Source organism: Oryzias latipes, chromosome 19 (genome assembly GCF_002234675.1).
Source record: "Oryzias latipes chromosome 19, ASM223467v1".
NCBI lineage: Eukaryota > Metazoa > Chordata > Actinopteri > Beloniformes > Adrianichthyidae > Oryzias > Oryzias latipes.
Window position 1 is genome coordinate 13,121,237 of NC_019877.2, and position 24,684 is coordinate 13,145,920.

At 39.7% G+C, this 24,684-nt stretch overlaps 2 protein-coding genes and 1 non-coding gene across 5 annotated transcripts; 1 reads left to right on the forward strand and 2 right to left on the reverse strand.

The window, feature by feature from the left end:
- Window positions 1-1,996: 1,996 nt before the first annotated feature.
- cdr2 (cerebellar degeneration related protein 2) lies at window positions 1,997-11,720 on the forward strand. Its single transcript, XM_004084986.4, has 6 exons — window positions 1,997-3,044; window positions 3,544-3,656; window positions 7,746-7,894; window positions 7,984-8,148; window positions 9,512-9,734; window positions 10,139-11,720. Exons 1-6 carry the CDS (start codon window positions 2,963-2,965, stop codon window positions 10,697-10,699), a joined length of 1,293 nt encoding a protein of 430 aa, XP_004085034.1. The 5' UTR covers window positions 1,997-2,962; the 3' UTR covers window positions 10,700-11,720.
- A 2,148-nt stretch (window positions 11,721-13,868) lies between these two features.
- On the reverse strand, window positions 13,869-24,540 carry polr3e (RNA polymerase III subunit E). Of its 3 annotated transcripts, none has more exons than XM_011488307.3 (21): window positions 24,473-24,540; window positions 23,367-23,452; window positions 22,260-22,310; window positions 21,687-21,764; window positions 20,675-20,790; window positions 20,511-20,593; window positions 20,247-20,354; window positions 19,913-19,962; window positions 19,690-19,809; window positions 19,512-19,597; window positions 18,476-18,520; window positions 18,307-18,398; window positions 18,106-18,226; window positions 17,946-18,027; window positions 17,780-17,839; window positions 17,483-17,640; window positions 17,338-17,399; window positions 16,804-17,255; window positions 15,010-15,087; window positions 14,675-14,797; window positions 13,869-14,593 (listed from the first exon to the last, which is right to left on the reverse strand). In XM_011488307.3, the coding sequence occupies exons 2-21, from the start codon at window positions 23,403-23,405 to the stop codon at window positions 14,537-14,539; spliced, it is 2,061 nt and encodes a 686-aa protein (XP_011486609.1). In that variant the 5' UTR covers window positions 23,406-23,452; window positions 24,473-24,540; the 3' UTR covers window positions 13,869-14,536. The 3 variants fall into 3 exon arrangements, with proteins under 3 accessions (XP_011486609.1, XP_011486607.1, XP_004080514.1); XM_011488305.3 differs by having other exon boundaries at window positions 24,397-24,514; XM_004080466.3 differs by lacking the exon at window positions 24,473-24,540 and adding an exon at window positions 24,175-24,340.
- On the reverse strand, window positions 24,486-24,567 carry trnal-aag. The gene has a single exon. It is a non-coding gene; the product is annotated as a tRNA-Leu (tRNA).
- Between the last annotated feature and the right edge of the window lie 117 nt (window positions 24,568-24,684).

The following is a 24,684-nucleotide window of genomic DNA, read 5'->3' on the forward strand; positions in this document are numbered from 1 at the left end:
GTTTCACAATCTTTTGTCATACAATCTTGCCAATTACAACAAAAACTTGTAGAGAAGAAGATGCAAAAGAAGTGAATCCCAACATAAAAGAGGAGTCACATTGGATGCAGAGGCGTAGAAGCCAAAATGCAGGAAACTGGGCTTTGAAGGCAGAATCCTTTAATAAATAAACCTAAACAGAACAAAAAACGTGGAGAAACAAAAATGGAATAAAGCAAATTACATAACAATGTAGAACTGAAAACTGGACACTTCTACTCACTGAAGACAAAGAACAGAAAGGAAGACAGCTGTAGATGATTAACATGAACCTGGAGTGACTGATAAAGGACAAAACATGACCAAAAACATCAAACCTAAAATCCTCACAGCAACATATGATTAATTAAATATTATTAATGATGTTAGCATTTTGTGCATAAAAGTTGGAGGAAAGTTGTGACCATCTGTACACTTGATGATAGTGATGATTATGTAAGAGTTAATGGCCGACGAAGTGTGCGTTATTAGTTATTAGTTTTTAACGCACGCCGTGGAAGCCTGAACCTTTGCTTCCGCTGTGGTTTTTCTGCCCTTTTCTGACTTTGAGCCCCTCCCGCTCTAAAATCCTGTGCACAGCCCTGACTTTAAAGGTTAATTTAGGGCTAGACGAGCATTTATTTGTGTTTCCATTATATTTCTTTTATCTTAGGAACTGGTTTGGTTTTCTATCACATTTTTATCGTATCATTTGATCTGAGGTAAACAGCTTTCTGCATAATGACAGTATACTTTACTACTTAAAAATGATTAAACTATAATAAATTGAACAATAAAATAAGTTTTATGGCCAGAATTTTTAGTCTACTTTTTTTTAGAATATTTTAAAAAACAGCTGTTTTTTGTTTAATCTGAAACTGAAAATCCAACTTTGCAAAAGCTTGACTGATGGTTTCTCTGTTGTAAAGATCCTGACCTCCTTTAGCATGTTCAAAAGACTAAGAGTCACCATTTCCAAACAGGTAGAGACTCATATTTTATTCTTAACTTTTAACTTTAGTTGGGGATGACTCTAGGATTTTGAGCTGAGAATCTTACACTGCTGTCATATGCTGGATTGTCTCAGGAGTATGTTTGCACAGCCTACATCAGAGACCTGCCTGGTGAGGTAGATCCTGGCCTCTGTGTATGTAGTATTACTGTGGTGCTATGATCAGAGCTTCTTTGCAGTCTTTCCGTTTTGTTTTGTCCACTGGTGGGATTTTCCGCCACCAGCCTCTGTTTCTGTCAGCTGGGGCTGGGATTTGCTTCCATGATGGTTCCAGTCAGTAACGTCTATCTACAGCAGCGCTGAAATGCAAATCACACCAACAATTCACTCAACTGAAAAATATTTTAAAGATCACAATCAAAATAGCAAAACAAATAATAAAAAATCTACATTGCGTTTTAGAAAACAAAACAAAAGGACTTCTTTGCAGTTGGCAGATTTTATTGTTATGTATTTATTTGCATATAAATAATGTAAAGAATCTACATTAAGGAAAGTCTGCCTATTTTTTATCTATGAGATTTTTAACAACTAGTTTCATAGTTGTGAATTTAAATGTATCTTTATCTTCATGGTTGTTTCTTGCTTGTGAACTTTTTTGGCTCTGCAGCACCCTCGTGTGGCTATAACGGGAATCTGCGCTGGTGTCTTTTTTTTTTGTTTTGTTTTTTGCAATTGGAGGAAGTCAGCAGGTGTACTGATGAAAAACTGACAGCCCATTCCGGAAATTCATTCCAGATTCTTCAAAATAAAAGTCCAAGAGTAGTTCTCTCCTCTAGAAAGAACTTGTGTGGCACTACTAGGAAGAAATATTGTGCGTGTTTGTATAAAACACAACATAATAATAATAATAATAATAATAATAATACATTTTATTTATAAGGCGCCTTTCTGGGCACTCAAGGTCGCCGCACAGCATGTATACAGTATAAAATACAATAAACAGTTAAAACAACAATTTAAATAAATACACAATTAAATAAAAAATATACAAAAACATGAAAAGGTCAATGTTAAAGTGAATAGGCCAATTGGGAAAGATGAGTTTTTATCTTTGATTTGAAATGTGGGAGTGTGTCAGTGTTGCCGAGGTCAGGGGGGAGTGAGTTCCAAAGCCGGGGAGCAGAGCAACTGAATGCCCGGCTCCCCATGGTGACAAGATGGGCAGAAGGGACAGAAAACTGAACCACAAAAACATGAACCAAAAAGGCTCAAAAATACGGATCAAATCCATCTATGATTTTTTTTTTTACATTCAGTTGGTTTGTCGAGTGTGAAATAATTTATTAAATATGAGTAGTATTGTTAATAATACTCAGGCGACTTGCAAGCTCTAATAATTTAAGCTTTATTTATTTTTTCATTTACTTGAACAGAGTTTAAGTAGAGGACGAACAGCAATTCAGTTACAATAACAAACAACCAGGGGAGGTTACTTACATAAAAACATTCATGCACATTTTCTTACATCTTTAAGGCATTTAGTACACTATGATGATGTTTGATTAATTTTACATTTATGGAAATAGAATTTCACCTGAAGAATTAATTTATTATTATTATATATTATTATTATTATTATTATTATTATTATTATTATTATTATTATTATTATTATTATTATTATTATTTTAATCTTACAATGCTTTTTTTAGTTTCTGAAAAACAAAGTTCATTTTCTCATCTTGGGTAATGTCATGTTGCGTTAACAATCCGGGACATTTATTGTGAAAGTGCAAACCGGAAGCTCATTCAAATCGCAGGAAAGCGGAGTTTCATCAGGGCAGAGCCGGCTGCTGACTGTCTGTCCCTTCAGTGATGAGCGCACCGGCTGCTGCGGGCGGGAAGGGCGCTCACTGACTGAGCCGTTGGCTGAGGTGGTTGTGGGTTTGATCGCGGCAGCGCCGGCTGGAGTGAGTGATCGACAGGAAGATGCTGACCGACATGATTGCAGAGGAGGAATTCGAGATGAAGGAGGAGGAACCGTGGTTTGACAAGCAGGACCTTGAACGTGGTACATACACATCTCCTTCCTTTGTTTCTCTGCGCTTATTCACCTTAGCTTGACATTTAATTACAAAATTGAGGCTTTGGTTTAAATGTGCATTCATGATATTTAAAAATATTACATATTAACTTAAAATAAATGTGAAATTTGGGGATAAAATGAATGTCTACAATCAATGCAAAAAAGGTGCTGAATGATTAGGACACATGCAGGAAATGGCAAAGTCAGCAAGATGCACACATGCGGCAAAGAGGAAAAAAAAGGAGAAACCTCTGCTGTGTGACCTCACATTCACTCCATGTAATAAAAACTCCATGGATTTTGATTTTAAATTATTTAAATAAAATAAATGAATTTCTTAGAAAAAGTGGGGTTGCTGGGCTCCTGCCAGGCCCAAAATAACCCCCTCACAAAGCTGCTTGTAGGTCCTCCTTCCTCCATCTGTGACACACAACCATGATCCATGAAGGCCGCCTGGCTCCTGCTCACCCCGTCTCTCCTGCAGACCTCCAGCTGGCAGCCGAGCTGGGGAAGACCCTCCTGGAGAGGAACCGGGAGCTGGAGCAGGGCCTGCAGCAGATGTACGCCACCAACCAGGAACAAGTGCAGGAAATCGAGGTGAGGACAAGCTTCTCCTGTATTCAAAACATCACCAAAGTCGGAAACGAGTCGATCTTAAATATTTATATTTTTAAAAAGATGGTCACATTGATGGGAGAATTTTTGAAAAGTTGCTGGATTTGAACATCAAAGTAAGATTAAAAGAGGCAAATAACTTATCGAGATAGCTGTTAATGTTAAAGCAAAATAAATAGTTTTGTTGTACTCTGTCAAATACATCCCATTATGCAGACAAAAGCATAAAGGGATGTATTTTCTAGATAATTATTATCTAGAAAATAGATAATAATTATTTTCTAGATAATTATTATCTAGAAAATAATTAGAAAATTTTTAGATAATTTTCTAATTATCTAGAAAATTAACAATGTATTATTCGTTCATTTTTTTCTGCAATTAGACCACACTGCATAGAGTTTAGGATTTGACTGGGTCCAAGTCTTTGTCCGCATGTCTCTGCAGACTCCAGCAGTTAATCTCTAAAGAGCTGAACTGAAGCGGTTTACGATTGATTACCATTTTACTGCCTCTCATAGCTGCCTGATAAACACAAACCACATAAAAACCCATCTGAATGCAAGTTTAGCATTTTCTAAACGATGGGGACGAGCCAATAAAATAAAAAGTTGAAAGTGTCACAATGTTCTGAGTGTGATGACTGATTAGATAAATCGCTGACAAAGACTCAAAGATGGATTCAATACTGGAGACAAAACGCTGTAAGATCTTTTGTTGCAAGACACACACCGCTTTTGTCTCCATAAAGGGATGTATTTATAATTTTAAAAATAAAAATATTAGATAAATAAAACTTTTTTCCAGAATTTTTTTTTTTGCTCTTGAAAGTCAAAATTGTGGCATGCATTTTCAGATTTCTGTTTTCCAAGTGGCTAAATGATCTTTATAGTGGATTGTACCCTTCCAAGAAATCTAATTGATTCTAATCAATGTAACTCTTTGTCTCTTTTAAAGGCGTTTTACGTTGGCCTACACAATACATCGCTAATTTATCGTGATAGCCTGTGTGACACACGCATTTTCTTTTCCGAAAGACGATGTAGACTGCAACAAATACGTACCTTAGATGTTTACAAACACGTTAAAACAACAACCTATTGGCTTGAAATATTTAACCAATTAAGTAAAGCCTCCGATTTGACCAATCAGATGGTTTGGTGTTGCAGTGAGGCAAAGAAGTATTTATTCAGCCACAAGTTGTACAAGATCTCCCACTTAAAAATATGAAAGGACTGTAATTTTCATCATAAGTATTCCTCAACTATGAGAGACAAAATGAGAAAAAAATCCTGAAAAATCACATTGTCTGATTTTTAAAGAATTTATTTGTAAATGATGGTGGAAAATAAGTATTTGGTCAATAACAAAAATTTAATATAATACTTTTATATACTTTATGTTGGCAATGAAAGCAGTTAAATGTCTTCTGTGGTATTTTGGCCCATTCCTCCATGCAGATCTCCTCTAGAGCAGTGATGTTTTGGGACTGTTGCTGGGCAACACAGACTGTCAACTCCCTCCAGATATTTTCTATGGGGTTAACATTTGGAGACTGGCTAGGCCACTCCAGGACCTAGAAATCCTTCTTACGAAACCACTCCTTCATTACCCGAGCGAGGTTTTCACTCAAAATCTAAGGATACATGGCCTTATTCATTCTTTCCTTTACACGGATCAGTCGTCCTGGTCCTTTTGCTAAAAAACAGCCCCAAAGTATGATGCTTCCACCCCCATGCTTTAAAGTAGGTATGGTGTTCTTTAGATTCTTTCTCCTCCAAACACGACGAGTAGAGTTCTTACCAAAAAGTTCTATTTTGGTTTCATCTGACCATAGGACATTCTCCCAATCCTCTCCTGGATCCTCCTAATACTAGCAAACTTTAGACAGGCCTGCACATGTACTGACTTTAGCAGGGAGACACGTCTGGCACTGCAGGATTTGAGTCCCTGGCGGCTTGGTGTGTTACTGATGGTAGTCTTTGTTACTTTGGTCCCAGCTCTCTGCAGGTCATTCACTAGGTCCCCCCTGTGGTTCTGGGATTTTTGCTCACCGTTCTTTTGATCATTTTGACCCCACGGGGTGAAATCTTGCAGAGAGCCTCAGATGGAGGGAGATGATCAGTGGTCTTGTACGTCTTCCATTTCCTAATAACTGCTCCCACAGTTGATTTCTTCACACCAAACTGCTTACCTATTGAAGATTGAGTCTTCCCATTCTGGTGCAGGTCAACAATTTGGTTTCTGGTGTCCTTAGACAGCTCTTTGGTCTTGGCCATAGTGGAGTTTGGAGTGTGACTGTTTGAGGTTGTGGACAGGTGTCTGTTATATTCAGAAAGTTACAGATCTGTGAGAGCTAGAAATCCTGAATCCTAAATTCTTTTAAAAATTGGACAATGAGATTTTCTGGATTTCTTTTTCTCATTTTGTCTCTCATAGTTTAGGTCTACCTATGATGAAAATTACAGGCCTCAACTTTTTAAGTGGGAAAACCTGCACAATTGGTGGCTGACTAAATACTTTTTTGCCCCAGTGTATACACCCGCCTCTTGTGTTGATGAGGGTCATTTGAAATATAATTTAAGTTTATGCTGACTTTTATTCAAACAAACTGAAATAGACATAATGTATTAGTTGCTCTTTTTTGTTTTGCCATTTATTCATTTATTGCAAATCATATTGGCATCACAATATTGAACACTAATATTGTACGTCACACATTTCCCTAATGCCATACTGGCCTAGTTTAATATATATTTAAAGCCGCTGTTTTTTTTCTTTTGTGTCCACAAGAATGAGACATATTACCAGTGATTTATGTAATTAGTTTAAACACTAATTAAAAAAAAGGAATAATGCCAAAAAAATAACCTTTTTTTCTCCTAGATGACTTTGCTAGCATAAAAAAAAAACATTTCAGAAAGTGTTGTTTGGAGAAAACCAAAGGATTCTACCTACAAGTAGTTGTTAAGCATGGTGGTGGAAGATTCATAGTGGTGTGTTTTTTTGTTTATTTTGTTTTTTGGGTTTGTTGTGACTAAAATATCTTGTAGGAGAAATCTTACAGTGGATTGCTCTGTAAATACGTAAACTTTGGACAATTGATGTCCGTTCAAGAATGCGTGTTAGTAGCAAGAGGCCTGGTGCGAAATGTCAATGTGGTCCAAATCTTGTGAAATTTGCTTTTTCTATCACAGCTCTGTTCTAATATATGACTGATGATAGACTTGGTGTCATCTAGGTCTGTCTGAGCACAAATCACAATTACTAGTTTCCCCTCCATGATCAATTTTTAAACGGTTAAATTAAAGGGGATGTCATCCAAACATCGCTACCAAATCAGAGTCCCTGATTGGTCAACGTTTGACCTGGTTTAACTAGCAACATGGGTTCAGTGGCCGTGCATTCGGTACGTAGAGCCTGAAAACCTAAAAACTTGCATAGCTACACGTGAATGCGCGAGATTTGGATGGGAAGCTCGAAATGCGAATTTACTCAGACTTTTCATTGAAAGAGGCTGCTTGACGGTGCGTTGCCGAGGGCGATGTGAACGTAACTTTAGGTTTTCAATGATTCATTTGGCTTTTTTTTCTTAAATGGCTACATGTTAAAAATTGTTTACTGTTACAATGTTATTCAATTTGAAATTTCTTCCTGAAGCTACAGAAATGAGTTCTTTCTTTTCCGCTGAAGTATTTATGTGCCGATTCGTGTAAAGGACAGAATGAATGGTACCATGTGTCATCAGATTATGTGTTTTAAATTCTGTGTCTTTGCCAACTCTTTTCAATAAAATGACCTTAAATACCATTTAGCAGAGCAGGATTGTTCTTCTCACAGTGGCATAACTTTTTCCCGGGAATTTTCCAGAAATGAATAGTTGTAAATCTGTTCAACTTTCAGGAAGGTCTGGATGTTCTTTGATTTTCTAAAACGTTTTCGTTCCAGCCTGAAGCCATTGTCACTCTGCTACAGCCTCTAGCAAATATTAAACAATTTCAATTTTATTTCACGCCCACATAGTCTTCCAGAAATGACATTTGCATTAGGGTTATTTTTTTGTTTTGACAGTACCTGACCAAGCAGGTAGACCTCCTGAGGCAGGTCAACGACCAGCACGCTAAAGTGTACGAGCAGCTCGACCTGTCGGCCAGGGAGCTGGAACAGAGCAACCACAAACTGGTTCTGGACAACAAGAAGGCCCAGAAGAAGATCCAGGGGTGAGGCAATGGAAAAGGCTTTGAAATGTTTTGGAAGACTCCTTTCTTACTTTCTTCCTAACGTTGGAGGTTTGGGGGTTTCCGTACAGGCTGACGGAGACGGTGGACCTGCTGCAGACGCAGGTGGAGGAGCTGCAGCATAAGGTGGAGGAGTTGAAGCTGAGTCAGTCCCAGAAACCTCCTCCGAGACGGAGGTCTTCTGCTCGCAGCGCTCAGAGTGTTTCTTGCCTGCAGGAGCTGCAAAACACATTCGGGTGAGGATGAAAAGATGCTGACGAACCAGAACAAAATGGTACAGGACAGACTGACTCTTTTAATGCTCCAAATCGTCTATTTAACTCTCAAAGCTACTTTACTACAATTTGGAAACATTTCCTCTTAATCAGCGGGATGTATTGATCTTAATTTCCTTGTCACAGATCCAAAAGCTCTTTGGAAGCTTTAAAAAAGGATAAAGGAATCCTCAGAGCTTTAACTCCTCTCTACTAATCCCCTTTCCATGCTGCGGCCACTTCCCCTCGGATGGCGGTGGGCAGCTTTATTTACTTCCTGGGTTTAGTCTCCGTGTGTAATGCGGTTTGAGAAACTCATGCGGGCCAGCTGCACGGAGGAGTCCAGGATAACGGCGTCTGAGCTGGGTCAGAGTTCAGTCTGGGGGACGAGGTTGGAAGGAGGTCAAAGTCTGAGCTGGAAGACGGCCCATGCAGCGATAACTCTCTGAGGCTGATTGATACTAATCTAATCGCCTTTGGTCGCAGATTAGAATATTTTTCTCTTTTTTTTCCATTTGATTTTGTCCACAAATAAATAAATACATTTCAAAAAGGCTTTCAGATCTCCGTTGGTGTGTAAAAACCGAAATAACTGCTGTGATGTCACACGAGCATCCCTCTGAGGCTAAACTAGGCTGATTATCTTTGACCCTCTGAACCTCCTGTGTGTTTCCTGTCACCTTTGACTTTGTTTTCTCTTTTTTTTTAGCACATGCGTCACAGATTAGCACACAGTTAGGTAACAGTAGTGAGGAAGAGCAACAGACTGTACAGATACGGGGGGGGGGGGCAAAAAAGTATTTATTGTGTGAGAGAGGCCTGTAATTTTCAGGCATGTCATTTCTACAGCTGGTGTGACTGGAAAACTCACTGGTGAATTCAGAGACTAATGAGGTTTTATCATTTTTAAAGTGTCATTTTGGGTTTTATAAATTTTACTATTTTGTTTCCATTTTTTTCTTGAATTTTCAAATGAATTTAGATTACTCTAGAGTTAAATGACTAAAATGTTTTTGCTACTTAAAGACAAGTAGCCAAAAACGATAAAGAAATTGTGGTTTAAATAAGGGTCAAGCCTTCCTACCAAACCATAAACTACTTTATATATAACAAAGTCTAAGTTTTATTATAAATAATTTAAACAATGAAAAGAATGGTCTCTTCTGACTTGAAATAAATGCTAATTTCTCCCCTTGTTTCAAACTTGTTTGTAAATTTATAGAAGCAGAAACTAATCTCTCAAATTATATGTTCTAAACCTAACAAACCTTAAATTACCATAATGTGCTCTGAGGTCGTTTAGTTCTCCTGGTTGGGGTTTTATGCACATTTTGTGTCTCTGCAGGTCTGACTGTGATGCTGAGGAGGCCTCAATCGACCTCGAGAACTCCTCCGTCACGTCGTGGCACGAGGAAGAGCAGGCGTCGCTGCGGCAGTCCCTCCGTGCTCTCCAGGTGCAGTTTGCCACTGAGCGTGCTCGGAGGGAGGAGGCGGAGCGTGGGGCTGACCTGCTCGTGCAAGAGAACGCCGAGCTGGAGCAACAGCTGTCACAGCTGGAGGGATCCCAGGTACGTCTGTGGATTTATTGAAGGATTGTTCATGTTTGAAAGAATATGTTGAGAGGCAGAAGACTATTTATGACCCACTTTGATTAAAAATGGTGTCTTTGATGATTTTTACTTGTTTCTTGAGGCATTTTTCTAATGGAATATATATATATATATATAAATGAAGAAAATTAAGCTTAAAATTGCAGAAGACTATGTAAACAGATGGATGACGGGATGTTGGGGCAGACTTTGTGCCAACAGTTTCACCTACAGCTCCTAGGCAGAAACTAAGTCCTACAAAACTGCCAAGTTTTTTGGATTTTAATTAAGATGTCATAATCATACTTAAAAGACCCATGGGAACACTTTTAAAAATGATCAAGATGATAATTTTTTCTTCTTCTTCCTTTCGAAACCATGAGGCGAGGGTGTCCGAGCTTGAGCGAGAAGCAGAGGAGCTCCGTCAGCTTTGGAAGTTGGAATCCTCGTCAAGATCTTTAAGGCCAGATTGCATCCAAGGCTTCCTGCTGCACCCAGAAGAGGAGAGCGAAGGAGAGCCGGCGGCGAAGAGCCCATCTGTCCTGAAACGCTGGGCCAGTGAGCGGCAGATGAAGGCCACACAGGCGCCAGACACCCCCAACAGGATCTATGACCACGAGTGCTCCTGCGTGCGGCGGGCTGAGGTGGTGAAATACCGTGGGATCTCGCTGCTCAGTGAAGTTGACGCCCAGTACAGTGCCTTGCAGGTGAAGTACAACGAGCTGCTAAACCGCTGCCGCCCAGGGGTGGAGAGGGAGGAGCAGGACGGGCATCACGAGGAGGAGCAGTCTGCAGATCTGGACCCAGCCCGGCCAGCTCTGTCTCAATGGGAGGACTTGAACGACGGCTTCCACCAGCCTGAGTACAAAAAGCTCTTCAGGGAGATCTTCTCCCGCATTAAGAAAACCAAAGAAGAGCTGAGTGAAAACCGAGAGAGGCCATGATGAGCCGGCAGCTTCTACTGCGTCCAGAAATGCTAGTTTAGATTGAAACTCCAACAGGACAGTTGTCATTTGCACAGACTCTTTAACAGCACTGACTGTAGCATCACCATCACAAACCTTTCTGGGGAAACGTTTTCATCAACCGTCATTTCATTTGATCATTTCTTATAGTTTTCTAGAAGGAAAAAAGACCCTTATTTAACCCTCTGGCTATTTGGTGCTATAAAAAAACAGGTCAACTTTCTCTTAGTAAATGTTAAAAAGAATGTAAATAAAGTTTTAAGTAGGCGAATACCACTTTAAATTATTACCGTCATTAATGTGACAGTTTTTCACTTCTTAGCACTTTTAAAATTCACTGCTCGGTTCAGCTGCTGCTCCTCAGGTGATTATCTTTGATTTATGTCCAAATATTTGACAAAAAATGCACATCAAAAATATATGTATATATATGTTTTTGCTTTAAGTAGCTCTTTCTTTCAAGAAAACAAAGGGAACCCCATAAGATATAACTTTTGTATATCTGAATCTGTTTAAAAGTCTTGTCTGTATGACGAATGAACCCATGCCTGACCTTCAGAGTATGTAGGTCATGGATGTGCTTAGATTTCACTGTAAATGATTTTTGTTTTTTGATGTTCAGTCGATTGTACGGTAGGTTAGTTGGCTGTGAATGTACTAAAAGAAGGTTTGTCTGAGCATGGATCCAGTGAAGGCCTGAAAAAAGGAACTCCTAGAAGCTTCTTTTAGCTGCAGTTTGGTCGTTTCTGCTGCCTGTTGTGTGTTAAGCTTAAAGTCTGTACCACTGTTTATAAAATCACACCGAAGTGCACCAAGCGGTATCTGGTGTCCGCTTGACACCGTTTATGGGGGTGGATGGTGAAGCAACGTGGGCTCTTTAATTCACATTGTAAACGTGGATGATCTGGACACCTTGACTGGATGTTTCTGCGTGAAGCCATACAAAACAGAACAAGCTGTGCATTTCATTCATGTCTAATAAACCTCATTTGTAAATGTGTGCCTCACTGTGTTGGGATTTTTGGTAAATATTGTTTAAAAAGGGAATTGCAAATGCAGTGTTGCAGTTACCCCTTCAGCAACAAATTTGGGTTCTTGTCACATCCTTGACATGGTTACATCACACAACGTTTTTGCTTTGGACAGGCTTTTAACCTGTTTTCACCCGGCACAGTCTGTTTCACGGTAAAACAAAAATCTGACTCAAAGTTTACAAATCAAGAATTAATTTTGGAAGCTAAATGTACCATCAACTACCTCACAGACAGGCCACAGTTTGTGAGGCTGCATGACTGTGTGTCTGATGTGGTGGTCTGCAGCACGGGGGCACCTCAAGGGACTGTGCTCTCCCCATTCCTGTTTACCCTGTACACATCAGACTTCACCTACGACTCCCACCACTGTCATCTGCAGAAGTTCTCAGACGACAGTGCCATTGTAGGCTGTGTATCGGGGGGGATGAGCAGGAGTACAGGGGGGTCATCTCTGACTTTGTTAGCTGGTGTGAAGTTAACCACCTGCTGCTTAACACCAGCAAGACAAAGGAGCTGATCCTGGACTTCAGGAGGTCCTCACCATCACAGTCACCGGTGAACATCCAGGGTTCAGACATTGAGGTCGTGGACACATTTAAATATCTGGGTGTTCACCTGAACAACAGACTGGACTGGTCCAACAACACGGATGCTCTGTACAGGAGGGGCCAGAGTCGCCTTCACCTGCTGAGGAGACTGAGGTCCTTTGGCGTGTGCAGACAGCTGCTGAGGACCTTTTACGACACTGTGGTGGCCTCAGTGGTCCTTTATGGAGTTGTGTGCTGGGCGGGGGGCAGTGCAGGCAGATACTTGAAGAGGCTTAACAAACTGGTTAGGAAGGCCGGCTCTGTCCTGGGCTGCACACTTGAGTCCATCGAGGAGGTGGCGGACAGGAGGATGTTAGCTAAGCTGACATCCATCATGGATAACCCCTCCCACCCTCTGCACCAAACTGTAGAGGCACTGACCAGCTCCTTCAGCACAAGACTGTTGCACCCTCAGTGTAAGAAGGAGCGCTACCGCAGGTCATTCCTCCCCACAGCCATCAGACTGTACAACACCGTGTCAAAGTGACACTCCACGGTCCCAGGGGTGTTTTTCTGTTTAGTCATTGATTCATTTTACTTTTGTTGTAGTTGTTGTTTTTCAATTTTAAATTGTTTTTTTTGTTCCTGAACTGTTGTTTGTTTTTGTTTTTGGTGTGAACTTCATTAGTTATTTCTGTATTTTGAAAAAATTTATGTTTTCTTTTTTTTTACAGTTTACATGTTTTGCAGACCGCATGTTTTTTACACTTTTGCAGCTGTATTTATTTATTTAATATTTATTTCTTTATTTAATAAGAATCTCATTTTTGATAATAACTTTTCATAATAATTTTAGTAATATTTTAAATTATTTAATATAAATGTCATTTGTGATGTCCTTTATTGATGTTATATTATATTGATTATTTCTGAATGTCGTGTTGCTGCCACAGAAATGAAATTTCCCCATTGTGGGATTAATAAAGTCATCTATCTATAAAGTGGAGATGACAGACATTCTTCTGTCTGCAGGATCTTTTATGAACCAAGATGGAAAACAAGTGAGGCTGTTCAGTTTCTTTACAGAAAAGATTTATAGTCTCACAGAAGTTAACTAAAGATGTAGTGCTTATGCCAGATTAAGAAGGGTTTCTGCATTTTGTAATGTCTCCATTTGTAAAATCAATATGCAGTACTTTCTAAAAACTGCATACGATTCCTTGATCGTAGAGACATGTCAGATATGTCTGACACGAGACATGCCATTTGCAACATGCTATTAAAGAACAGAGTGAAAAAAATCTTTACAAATTAACAATTTTTGTCAAAACTTGTATTTGTGTAATGGGGAGAAATGAAAAGTATCCCCTTACAATGACACGTGTAATTCAAATTCAACTGTATTCAAATAGTTCAAAGAATGTCAGGCCCAATGGTTGGCCCTCACATTTCCACACAATCTGGCCCTCTTTGCAAAAGGTTTGGACACCCCTGGTCTATCGTATGCATGCTATACTTCTAATGTATAAACTTTCAAGTGTTCAATTGTTGCTGAGGGTTCTCATTCGTACATTCGAGCAGAACACATTTTCTTGATTGCATCTTTATTGATTTATGTTGAAAATCAAAACTCACTCCCAGGAACAATTTTTAAAACCTACATATGCTGGGAAAAGAAAAAAACTCATTCATTTGTTTCAAAACTGACTAAAACACAGAACTGCAGGAACATTGTTTCCTGCTTCCCTTTTGAAATGACTTTACATAAGAAACTTCTAACAGTGGAATCAATTTTTAATCTTAAACTAAAATCTGATGCAATAAAAATAGTCAAATGAACCGTATGAGTGTTATTTTTGTGGCAGACAAACGTTTTGTGTTCTCTGGGAAAATCAGGAAAAAACAAAGTGACAGCTCTTTGAGAGCGATTGGGGCTTTCAATAGTAAACACCATCCTGATTTATTAGTGAGAAAACATCTGACATGAGGTCACAAATGCCAAAGTAAACTGATAAACCGTGTATTTTCAGCAGGTCTGTGGTTTTTTTCCGATCTGCCTCTCCTGCTAAGAAGGCGTTTATCTGCGTTAGCGCCTGTGTTCAGGTCTGGAAAAGTTTCTCGTTCTGAGCACACAGCAGACGTCTTCGCCTTCTGCTCCCACAGCCGGGCTGCGATTAGTTCTCATCTCTCATTGGCCCTCCCACTGGACACTTCTGAGAGGATCTGATTGGTTGGAGGCGACGACACGCTTGTGGTCAGGATGGTACCGTTCCTTTAAGGTACCAGCAGCCTGCGTGGCTGCTGCAGCACTCCTATAATGATAGACAGCAGGTTGGAATGATGAGGCACAGCTGGTTGGAGGTGGATGCTCAGCCTCGGCCACGCCCTCTTACTTGAAGAACTCTGTCGACATCGGCCTTCGACGTGTCGCCGAGCTCCTGCGACAGCTTGGTTTGAACCATGCCCCTCCTGACCCGGAAGTTTTTGGTGAAGAGGTCGTAGAGCAGCCGACGATGCTGCAGCGGGAAAACATGTTTGACCTTAATGGTTTCACAGAGTTATCCTTCAGGAAACGGCTAAAAAGTCAACTATAAAAGATTCCCTTTAATGATTTTAGATGAGCATTTACAGCCAGAAACTTATAATCATACAAGTGTTTGAGTTCAATCGGATTTCTTCTAGAGTTTATTTAAAGCAGAAATACACAAAGAATTGAAGGTGCTCTTACCTGGTCAAAGTTGTCTCCACTCTCCCACAATCCAAACACTTTTTGTTCATCAGGAGCTGCTTTGCTTTGTGCAGGAAACTAAAACATTGAAGAAACAGACAAAAAAAAAGGTTCATTTCTGATGATTTCCATTTCTAGACACAAAACCTACTAATCTGACAAATGAGTCGAGTCATAGTTATGGGACTATACTCGATGTACCTGAGGCAGAGTTTTCAGGATGCTCATCAACAACTAGTCCAGACATCCACTGTCAAATCTAGGAGAACTGTGTAGTCAGAGTCTGGTTTATGGTGTTTCAATAGATAAAAAAAAAAGCATTTCTGCATCAATTACAGCTCATTAACTTTATTTTATGGTCAGATAGGAAGTTAGACTGTAAAGAGAACTGGATTCTCTCTCCTGACAAGAATTCAATACGGATCCATAAGTGGTTCTTTTAAAGACGCACTTCGATTAAGATGGAGTTGTTGTTTTCTCATGTTCCTGTTAAACATAAAGGACATATATTAAGAAAATTAAGCTTAAAATTGCTTTTTTTAAATATTTCTTTATTTAAATCGTTGGGAATCAGGAGCAGACAGAAAAATGCCGTTTGAAAAAGCTTTTGGGTGTGATGTAGAACCTACAATGGCAACGCTTTAAAAAATGGATCAAAAGATGATCAGAGTGGAGCTTTAAGCGATAAATAAATGATAAACTGAGGTCTTGATCTGGTTGAGTTGAAGAAGACAACCTCCTGCAGTAAAGCTACTTCAGAGCTGTAAGGAGCTTTGCTTTGGGGCTAATCACCTGTTGCATAACAGAGACGGCTTTAGGCCAGTGTCTTAAAATCCTCCAAAACAGACAGTGTAGAGAAAATAAGACCAGAGTTCTTTGTTCTCTCTGAGCCATGACCCAAAAGAGTAATAGAGTACTAGAACCGTACACCAGCGTCAGATGGCCTTGATAGACCCTGAGAGGTTTACATCACCTGAGTGAGGCTTCTTCTTTAAAAGCAACTGTTAAAAGTCGTTAGTGAGAAAAGAAAACTGATACCAGCATTTGGGGGCTTTTAGCAGCTGTGGGAATCCAGAGCAGCGGTTCTTAATCCAAGCAGAACATGATAAATGCTTTAAAACATGAGAATAAATCAGAGCTAAAATGGAAAGAGGCCATTTACACTGAAATTAGCTCTTTGTCGGTTTACATGACAAAGGAGCCAAACCACCAAGTCCTCTAATCAGTCTGAAGATCTGTTTCACAAGAAAAGACTTGAACCGACAACCAGCCTGCTCAGCAGCACTGTGGTCCAACAGCAGGAAGCCTGAGACACAAATACAAATCATCTGCAACAACATCCAGACTTACTGCAAATGCCACTTAAACTATTTTACGATTGTGACAAGAGTTTTACTTAGTAACAGATTTTGTTCAGCAGCATCAGTGGTTCAGGTCCTGTTCTTCTAAAATGTTGATGGGCGGATGTAGTCTCTGTAGTACAAGATCAGTGGTTTCTATGCTTCCTGTTGTTTTGCATTCCGTACACAAAAGCTTTCCTTCTTTGAATCATCCTGCAGCAGTGTTTTTGGTGTTTCAAACATGCTCTTACAGCATTTTTCTCAAAATGGATGACATGAAATAAAGAAAATTAAGCTAAAAATTGCATTTTTTGAGGATTTCTCTTTTCAAATTGTTGTGAATCAGGATGCATCTTAACAATAATTACTTTTTATGCACAAACAGTAAAAGTTTATTTAAATTCTAGATCATTTTATATTTAAGGAGTTAATCAAGTATAACCTCAATACTCACAGGCACCAGGATCTGTTTGCACTGGCAGAGCAGCATGGCGTCTTGCAGCAGGTGATCAGAGACAGAGTGGAAGACACTTTGTCCAGACGGTAAAGACGCCAGGTGAAGGTTAAAGAGTCGCTTTAGCTCGTTCAAGGTCAATACAAAATGCTTCCGGAAAGTCTTTTTCACAAAGTCCAGCAGTTGCGGAGGCGGCACGCTCGCGGGGCTCCCCCCGTTGACCTGATCGAAGCAGGGGGAGGAGGCGGGGTAACCGTTCATCGAGCCGTTGGGGGCAGAAGACGAGGAGGTGTCCATTGGCTCGTCCTCTCTGTCGCTACTCTGCTCCTGCTTGATGTGGACGATGTTTCCTGCATGCTTAGCATCCAGATCCTTCTGCAGGGACGACTGGTTGGCTTTCGCCCGATCCTGAGCCATCTTCAGGCGCTGGTCCCCGCTGATGTGGACGGGCTCTGGAGCAGAACACACTGATGTCAGAAAAGTAAAGACAAAATCATCACCATTTTAAAAACGCCATGTAGAGCTTGTCCTCACCAGGCTGAGGGGAATTCTTGGGCAAAAAGTCTTCTTTACAGACATTAAACACCTTTTCCAACCTTTAAGGAAACGACTGGTAACTTTTTTTTGAAGAAAAAGGCAAAAAAGGAATTTTTTTTTCAGTGGCTCGAGTTCGTCATACTTGCTCTGGATTCCGAGCCACAGCATGTTCTGTCGGTGTGCTACGTCTGGATGCTTCCTTATGAAGTCCACGTCCGTGGGCAGCAGGAACTCCCAGCCGCGGTTGACCCGAGGAACGGCCACGTGCTCCAGAAACTCCTTCACGTCCTCCGGAGGAAGCTGAAGGGGGCAGAAGAAGAAGAGAAGCTGGTTACCCCACTGGACAAAAGGGAGATTTCAAGAAGGAAAAAAAGCAACAAATCAGCACAGCACACAAAAAATGTGTTACATTTAAAATCAAGACATCATTGGTTCTTACTTTGATGATGGATGCGATCTCCTTTCTCATCACAGAACGCTCCAGAGTGAACCTCCAAATCTTGAGGAATAAAACATTAGTTTTATATGTATCATGTAAAGCCAGAGCATTCACTTTTCTTTGTATTCATGCCAACAGAAAAACACAAACGGGGTCAGCAGCTCACCACAAAGTCTCTGCCGCGACAGAGCACTTCAGCCGGAACGCCGCTGTGAGCACTGCAGGTGTTTTTTGGATACAGAACATCGCTGAGGACAAAACATTGATGTGTTAGAGCATGAAACGTCTCTGGAGGGATCTCTTTCCTTTACCTAATCTAATCTCACCTCTTTACAACCCAGTTCCCTTGAACCAACAGTGCCACCTGCTGGATGCAGCGCAGCACTGCGGTCTGGTCCACGCCAGACGCCATCAAGCCCATTAGATTGGCAAAAGGCATCACTTTGACTGTAGATAACGGAAAACAAGTGAAGAAAATGAAATCAAAGATTCAAACAAATCGATACGTTTAAAGAAGTCTAGCCCACCGTTCTTCATCAACGTCTTGACCTGCTCTGCCAGAGGAAGCGTGCGGAGCTGAGCCATGGAGAGCACGTTACTGGGCCCAGCAGGCTTTGCTCTAACACACCAGAGAGACAACGAGGATCAGGATGCATCCCTGCTCACGTCATTATGTTCGGATCATCGGGTACTTACACTTTCTCCTCAGTGAGAGGCGGCATCAGCATTGCTAAGTATTCCCTAAAATGAAACAAACACCAGATGAAGGATTTTGTTCCGTGAGCAGGAACCCATTAAGAAAAGAGATGATGATGACCGAGCACATGAGCAAACAGGAAGTTTGCATCAATTAGCAAGTGTGATTTTGCACAATTGACGGAAAATGTATCGTCATCACATAACAGGCTATGCAATATGAATATTGCAAAAGATGGCGTTACTTGCAATAAATGGATACCTTGAATGTTTACACACGAGCTAAAATGATCTTAAGGCAGCTCTAAGTATTTATCGAATCAAATGCAGTCATTTATACATTTGACTCCTTCACATCGTTGACCAATCAAATGAAGGCCTTTCATGTTAAATGCTACGTCATTTGGAGAATAATTTAGGTTTATGTTGACTTTTATTTAAATCAGACTGTTGCAGTAAAATGGAAATGATGTATTTAGTTGTTTATGTTTTGCTGTTAGTTCAGGTCATCACAGCACTGATCACTGATATCTCACATCACAGATTTTCCTGACTTTAACCATTTAATACCAAAGATGTTGCAGAGACAGGAAATAAAACATGCTCTTTGACAGTTTACCAAATTTCAGTTATCCCAACTGATTTTGATCAGTGGTTTACGTTAATTGCTGCTTTTCTATGCTTCAGAATCCGTGGGTTTGTGTTAATTGCTAAAAACACATTACTAACGTAAAGTGTTGCATATTGCTAAACTGCTTTTCTCCTCTTAAGAATCTGTTGGAATTATGGAAATGTGAACAGTTAAAGAGTTACGGTACTTCAAATAACATCAGCACTGGAGCTAAAGTCCTGCTGTTTAAGGGCTCCAGACAAAACCAGGCTAAAAACTTTTATTTTTATTTTTAAAACGTGTCCAACTAATCGCACATTCACTCCAATAATAATCAGAGCCCATCAGCTCAGATAGTGTTCCCAAAGCAGAAATCACAGGTTTCTACTTCAGAGTGTTGAACGTATTGAAATCATTGCGACTCACTTTGGCGATTTGACCAGTTCTGAGTTTTCGGAGGCGTCCACAGACGGACAGAACAGGTACTGTTTTTCATGATCTGAGCGTCCGTCCTGTGGTCAAAAACAAGGTCACCAAATGTGTCCACAGCGGCCCACAGCCTGGCATACGATGCAGATTGGGATGGTTTTTCTTGTCCTTTCACCTTCACACCGTGGTACTGCAGGTGAACCCAGGGCTCCTCTGCCTGCTTCTTCTGCAGGAACTCGTACGACTGGATCCTCCTCCGCCGGGCCTGCTCCGACTCGGGACGAGCAAACCTCACCTGACAGGAACAAAAGCAGAACGTATTTTGGGAATGATGCGTTTGGAGAGCCGCGAAGGTTTCTCTTCCTTGAGCTTCATTGTGTGTTATTGTCAGTATGTACTGTAATAGCTTTGGCCTCCTCTTCAGCTTCATCCTGGGACGAGTCGCCACCTGCAGGCAAAGGTTGCAACGATTTATCCACATTTTCATGGAGGCCTCTTTTTTTTATTGGGGGGGGGTGTCTTTATTAGAATTCACAGGGACACGTTTGTTTTTATTTTGATAATCAAATAAACATTGAATAGCATGTAGGAATCGGTTAAATGAGAAAATGCAAACAGGAGGACAAAACTCAAAGGATCTTGGTGTTTATCACATAAGAACCTCCTGACTTTCCATCACTGACCCAAAGCAAACTCATTTCTCTGAATATTACATTTGGGAGGTAAACACACCTTCGTTGGCCGCCTCGCGCTCTCTGGTTTTGTTATCGGCCTTGTCCAGATAAGAGAAGCTGGGTCTCAACTGCAAGATTCCCGTCAGAGGAGTGACATGAAGCTCGCCTGTTAGCGGCAGAAAAACACAAGCAGGAAATGACACTTTCATCTGGCTTTGCAGAGTCTGATGGGGGATTATTTTGCATTTTACTGTTAAATAATTCAAAAAGGTTATTCTTTAGATTGAGTCACTTAAGCAGCATGTGGAGCATGGAGACAGACCTTTGCGGAACACACCAGCTGCATATCTGGAGGTGTTGGTGGTGGCCTGGATGGAGGTAAAGGTCTGTTTGTCCATCATTTTCCTGAAGAGGATTAAAAGGATGAAGAACTCAGACAAGTGTCAAAGCGCTTCAGTGTGGCGATTAAAACCAAAGGAGACATACGCGGAATACGTAGTGGTTTCATCGTAGGTTGTGCCGTCCACATTGAGAGCTATTTGTTCTCCTTTACTGCGACAGTAGTTTGGACTCATGGTGTCCATGGATATGTCCACCTCCACCTGGACAAACATGTGCAGGTCAGCAAACACAGCTTGACATGAACTTCAACTAAAATCCAGCTTTCTTTAAATGTTGACACTCAACACTCAACATTAAACTAACTTGTTAAGTCGTTGTTTATGGACAAAACGACTGGATTCATATTCAAATAAACTGAGACGTAGAAATATGTGAAATTTTACTTAGACGTTGCTTCCAGTCTGCAGCAGTTTAGAGAAAGTCATACATTTAGATTCACTAAAGTTCTTCTGATGACCACAAATGAGTGAAAATGTGAGCATTGAAAGTTTAAAGTATACCTGAAGAAAGTGTTAAAACAAAACTATACGACTATATTCTTGAGATAACGACTTAAGTTGCGAGATAAACACTGCTTTCTTAAGGTAACGAAACAAAATGACAGCTCATTTTCTCGAGCAAACAAGTAATTAAGTCAAAATCTGATGAAAACGGTTTTCTGTTTTCTTGGCATCATAGGATACGTTTAATAGAAACGCTTAACAGTTTGTCACAAATATGAGAAGATCTAGGAAAAAAATAGATTTATCTTTAACCTTTAATGGATTACTTTAGTTGTGATCTAGTTGTCGATCATAAATGAATTTGAAAACAGCCATTTGAGCAGAAAAATTAGTGGTCTCCAATAATAATCTACTTTTTAAAATGCTTTCTTGAGGTATTTCATTTTAAAGTCGTGATGAAGATGTAATTTAATTCTGTTATGTCCTGAAATCCGTTCTTTTTATTCTCGTGATAATGAGTTAGTAAGACTCTACTTCAAGAAATCAAACTGGAAAAAAAATGTATATGAGCAAACATGACAAGAGTGGGACTTCTGTAATGACCAAAACAGCACATGAAGATGAAAAAAAATTGGAGTTTAGAGCTTGTTCACCCTCTGTTGTTTGGGTTTGATCTTAGCCGCCAGATGAGTGACTTTGTCATAGGTCATAATAGCCGGCCGGACAGGATACTGCACAAAAAACGAAAGATTAAACGATGAGTCAACACAACAAGCCAGAGGAGAGCTTTTTTTCAACTATCAAAGTTTAGAAAAAATACTATTTTATTAATCTGTTATTAAAGATAAATAATTAAAAGCTTAAGGAATAAATGACTAAAAAAGGAACATTTTGAAGAACAAATTTTAACAGAAACATTTCATTAAAATCAAGATAATTGAAATGGGTTTGGTGCAAGTTACACATTTTCAACAAAACATCTGAAAGGGCAGAAAAAATGCTTATTCATTATGTTTGTGGCTCTCAAAACAGAAAAAGAATAATAATTTTGAATTCAATTTTTCCTTTTTATGTGTATATTTATGTGACTAACACATTCAACTGACTTCCATTTAACAGTAAAAAAAATAAATAAAAAAATAAAAATAAAAAGCATTGACCATGAGGAAAGTAAAAGGTTTTAAGCAGAATATAAAAACAGGCACAATAATGAAGGAAATGCTTACCTGGAAAAGATAGAGCTTATCTGCGAGGCTTTTGGCGAGGTACACGTCAATCTACAGAAACACACAAATGAAAATCAGACTTTTCCACTCTGCACAAATGACTCTGAGCTTCAAGGTTTTCAACGTAATATTATATGAGTCTTAACTGCATTTCTATTCATGTAGTTATCTAAATAAAATGTCTTAAAACATAATAAATAAGAAAATTGTTAAACTAAACATTATTTGTTTAGCACTTTACATACATAACGTTGCTTCCTAAAGTGCATGAAACATAAGTACACAAAAAGTCAATTAAAAAATAGTTTTTTTGAAAACATATTAATAAACAATACCAAAAAGGTTTTTCTGCCTATGAATACATCTGCCTCTTAAACACAACAACTTCTCTTAAACAATGGCACAAAAGGCTTCCTTGGGCATTTTGTACAAACCACCTGCTAATCTACACACTAAAACTCCCACACCAAGTGTAAACTGAAGGAGACATTTCCAGTTGAAAACCCCAAAGCAGCGGCACTCCTTTTTGTACATATGGCTCAATATGCAATCCTGCAGATCAGGTTATAGGAAAAATGCTGCAAAACTCAGAGGCTCTTCTTTTTTGGGGGGGTTTCCCAAAGAAACTGATGACCCACACTCTGATGAAAATTGTTTTTTTTTTTTATGATGATGGAGGACATGTATGTGAAAATTAACCACTCTAATTAAAATGCGTTTGGAAAAACCAAACCACTTGCCTAATACTGTTAATGTTGTTTAATGTAAATATGTGACCGATTTCAGAGGCTGTCAGTAGTTTCCATTCTCTTTAGAGAAGGTCACAGTGTAAACACAGATGAATTGTTAGACAACAGCATGTTGGATTGTTTTTCAATCGACCGCAGACCACAGAAAAACGTCTTCAAATTAGCTTAAAACAAACACTAATACATGCTAGTTTAATGGGAACTACATTTACCCATAAACATGGTCATTTCCTTATTTTTGAGATCAATAAAGTTTAATTCATTCATTCAAATACATATTTCTCATGGCTCAAAGTTGCTGCATAGCAGTGATCAGAAGAGGATTGAAACTTTATTTAAATTCCAGACGTAAACATACCTCCTCTATAATTGGATCATCTTCATCTCCACTGGCCATATCTATAGGATCAGGGGAGCAGCAGTGATATATCAGAGGACTTCAACCTGGACAAAATAAATGCAAAGCAAGAATCCGTCATTGATTAACACTGCTTTTAATATGCTACAGCAGGTAATCCAAAAGAACAGAAAGGTTTAACAGAAGTCCTAGTAATCCAGATGTACATTATATTTGTAAAAAAAAAAAAAAGTGTTTCATTGGTAGTTAAACGTATAACAAGTTACATTTCTGTATCTATATGCGATCTAAACTAATCTGTGATGATGCAGCATGTCAGATGATGCTTTCACGGACCCATCACGGCGAAACTGATGTAATAGTACGCAACCATCCAAAAAATTGAAGTTTTTCACTTCCCTAAATACAAACGACGTCCAGCATCCTTGTCAATCTGTGATTTATGTTGGTTACACAATTTTCTGCAGGCCCACAGTTCAGAAAAGTCAGATAGTTCTTGCTTCGTTAGCTTCATTAGCCTAGCAAGCATCAGCTCTTTAAATTACTAGCCACAGGCCCCCACAACAGAGACACTCAAAATAACATTTCTTTACAAATACGCGCTTAAGTAGACAGAGACGAACGACACTTTTAACTGTGGAGTTTTCTGAAAATTCCAAAACTGAAGGTAGGCTGTAGCTAAGCTAACCAGAGTAATGTAGCTTAGCGTGCTAACACACACATCAGAGATTTATGATAAACAAGACAAAACATCAGATTTAGCACTTTGGACATGTGGCATCCCCATAGAAACAGCGTGAGGCCTCACCTGCTCACCCCCTGCAGTTTAAATATATAACACGTTCAAGAACAGTCCATGAGTGAACTACTAGACTTGAAGCAAACTACCGGGCTTGAGGTACCATGATGTTGACGCTGTTTCAACAGACACGTGGGGAGTTGGACGTGCTCGTGCAAATAATGCTATTCGGACCAAACTGCGGAACTGAGCACTGTCACGTGTCTTTATAACCTATTTACTTTAACTTACCTTTTATTCACTAATTCGTTCTGCATGTGTTTTCTTTAACTGTTAGATCAAGCGTTGAGGAAAAACAACGACGTACCAAAAAGAATTCTTGGCAGCGGTGGGATTCGAACCCACGCCCCCGAAGAGACTGGAGCCTTAATCCAGCGCCTTAGACCGCTCGGCCACGCTACCGTGATGCATTGCGAAGGAAAATGTGTCATCATAGTCCATAGGCAGCTGAACGCTGCCTATTCATGTTCAATTATAAATGCAACCACAAGGCTGCACGACGCATTACCTGTCCCATGT

Excerpts from the sequence above, each read along its gene's own strand:
- polr3e (XM_011488307.3), bottom strand. The coding sequence starts at position 23,405 with ATGGCCAGTGGAGATGAAGATGATCCAATTATAGAGGAG. Across the intron at positions 17,641-17,779 it reads AGATCGCATCCATCATCAAA|CTTCCTCCGGAGGACGTGAA; the intron begins GTAAGAACCAAT and ends TGCCCCCTTCAG. Across the intron at positions 17,256-17,337 it reads CAAGAATTCCCCTCAGCCTG|AGCCCGTCCACATCAGCGGG; the intron begins GTGAGGACAAGC and ends GTTCTGCTCCAG.
- cdr2 (XM_004084986.4), top strand. The coding sequence starts at position 2,963 with ATGCTGACCGACATGATTGCAGAGGAGGAATTCGAGATGAAGGAGGAG. Across the intron at positions 3,045-3,543 it reads CAAGCAGGACCTTGAACGTG|ACCTCCAGCTGGCAGCCGAG; the intron begins GTACATACACAT and ends TCTCTCCTGCAG. Across the intron at positions 7,895-7,983 it reads GCCCAGAAGAAGATCCAGGG|GCTGACGGAGACGGTGGACC; the intron begins GTGAGGCAATGG and ends GTTTCCGTACAG.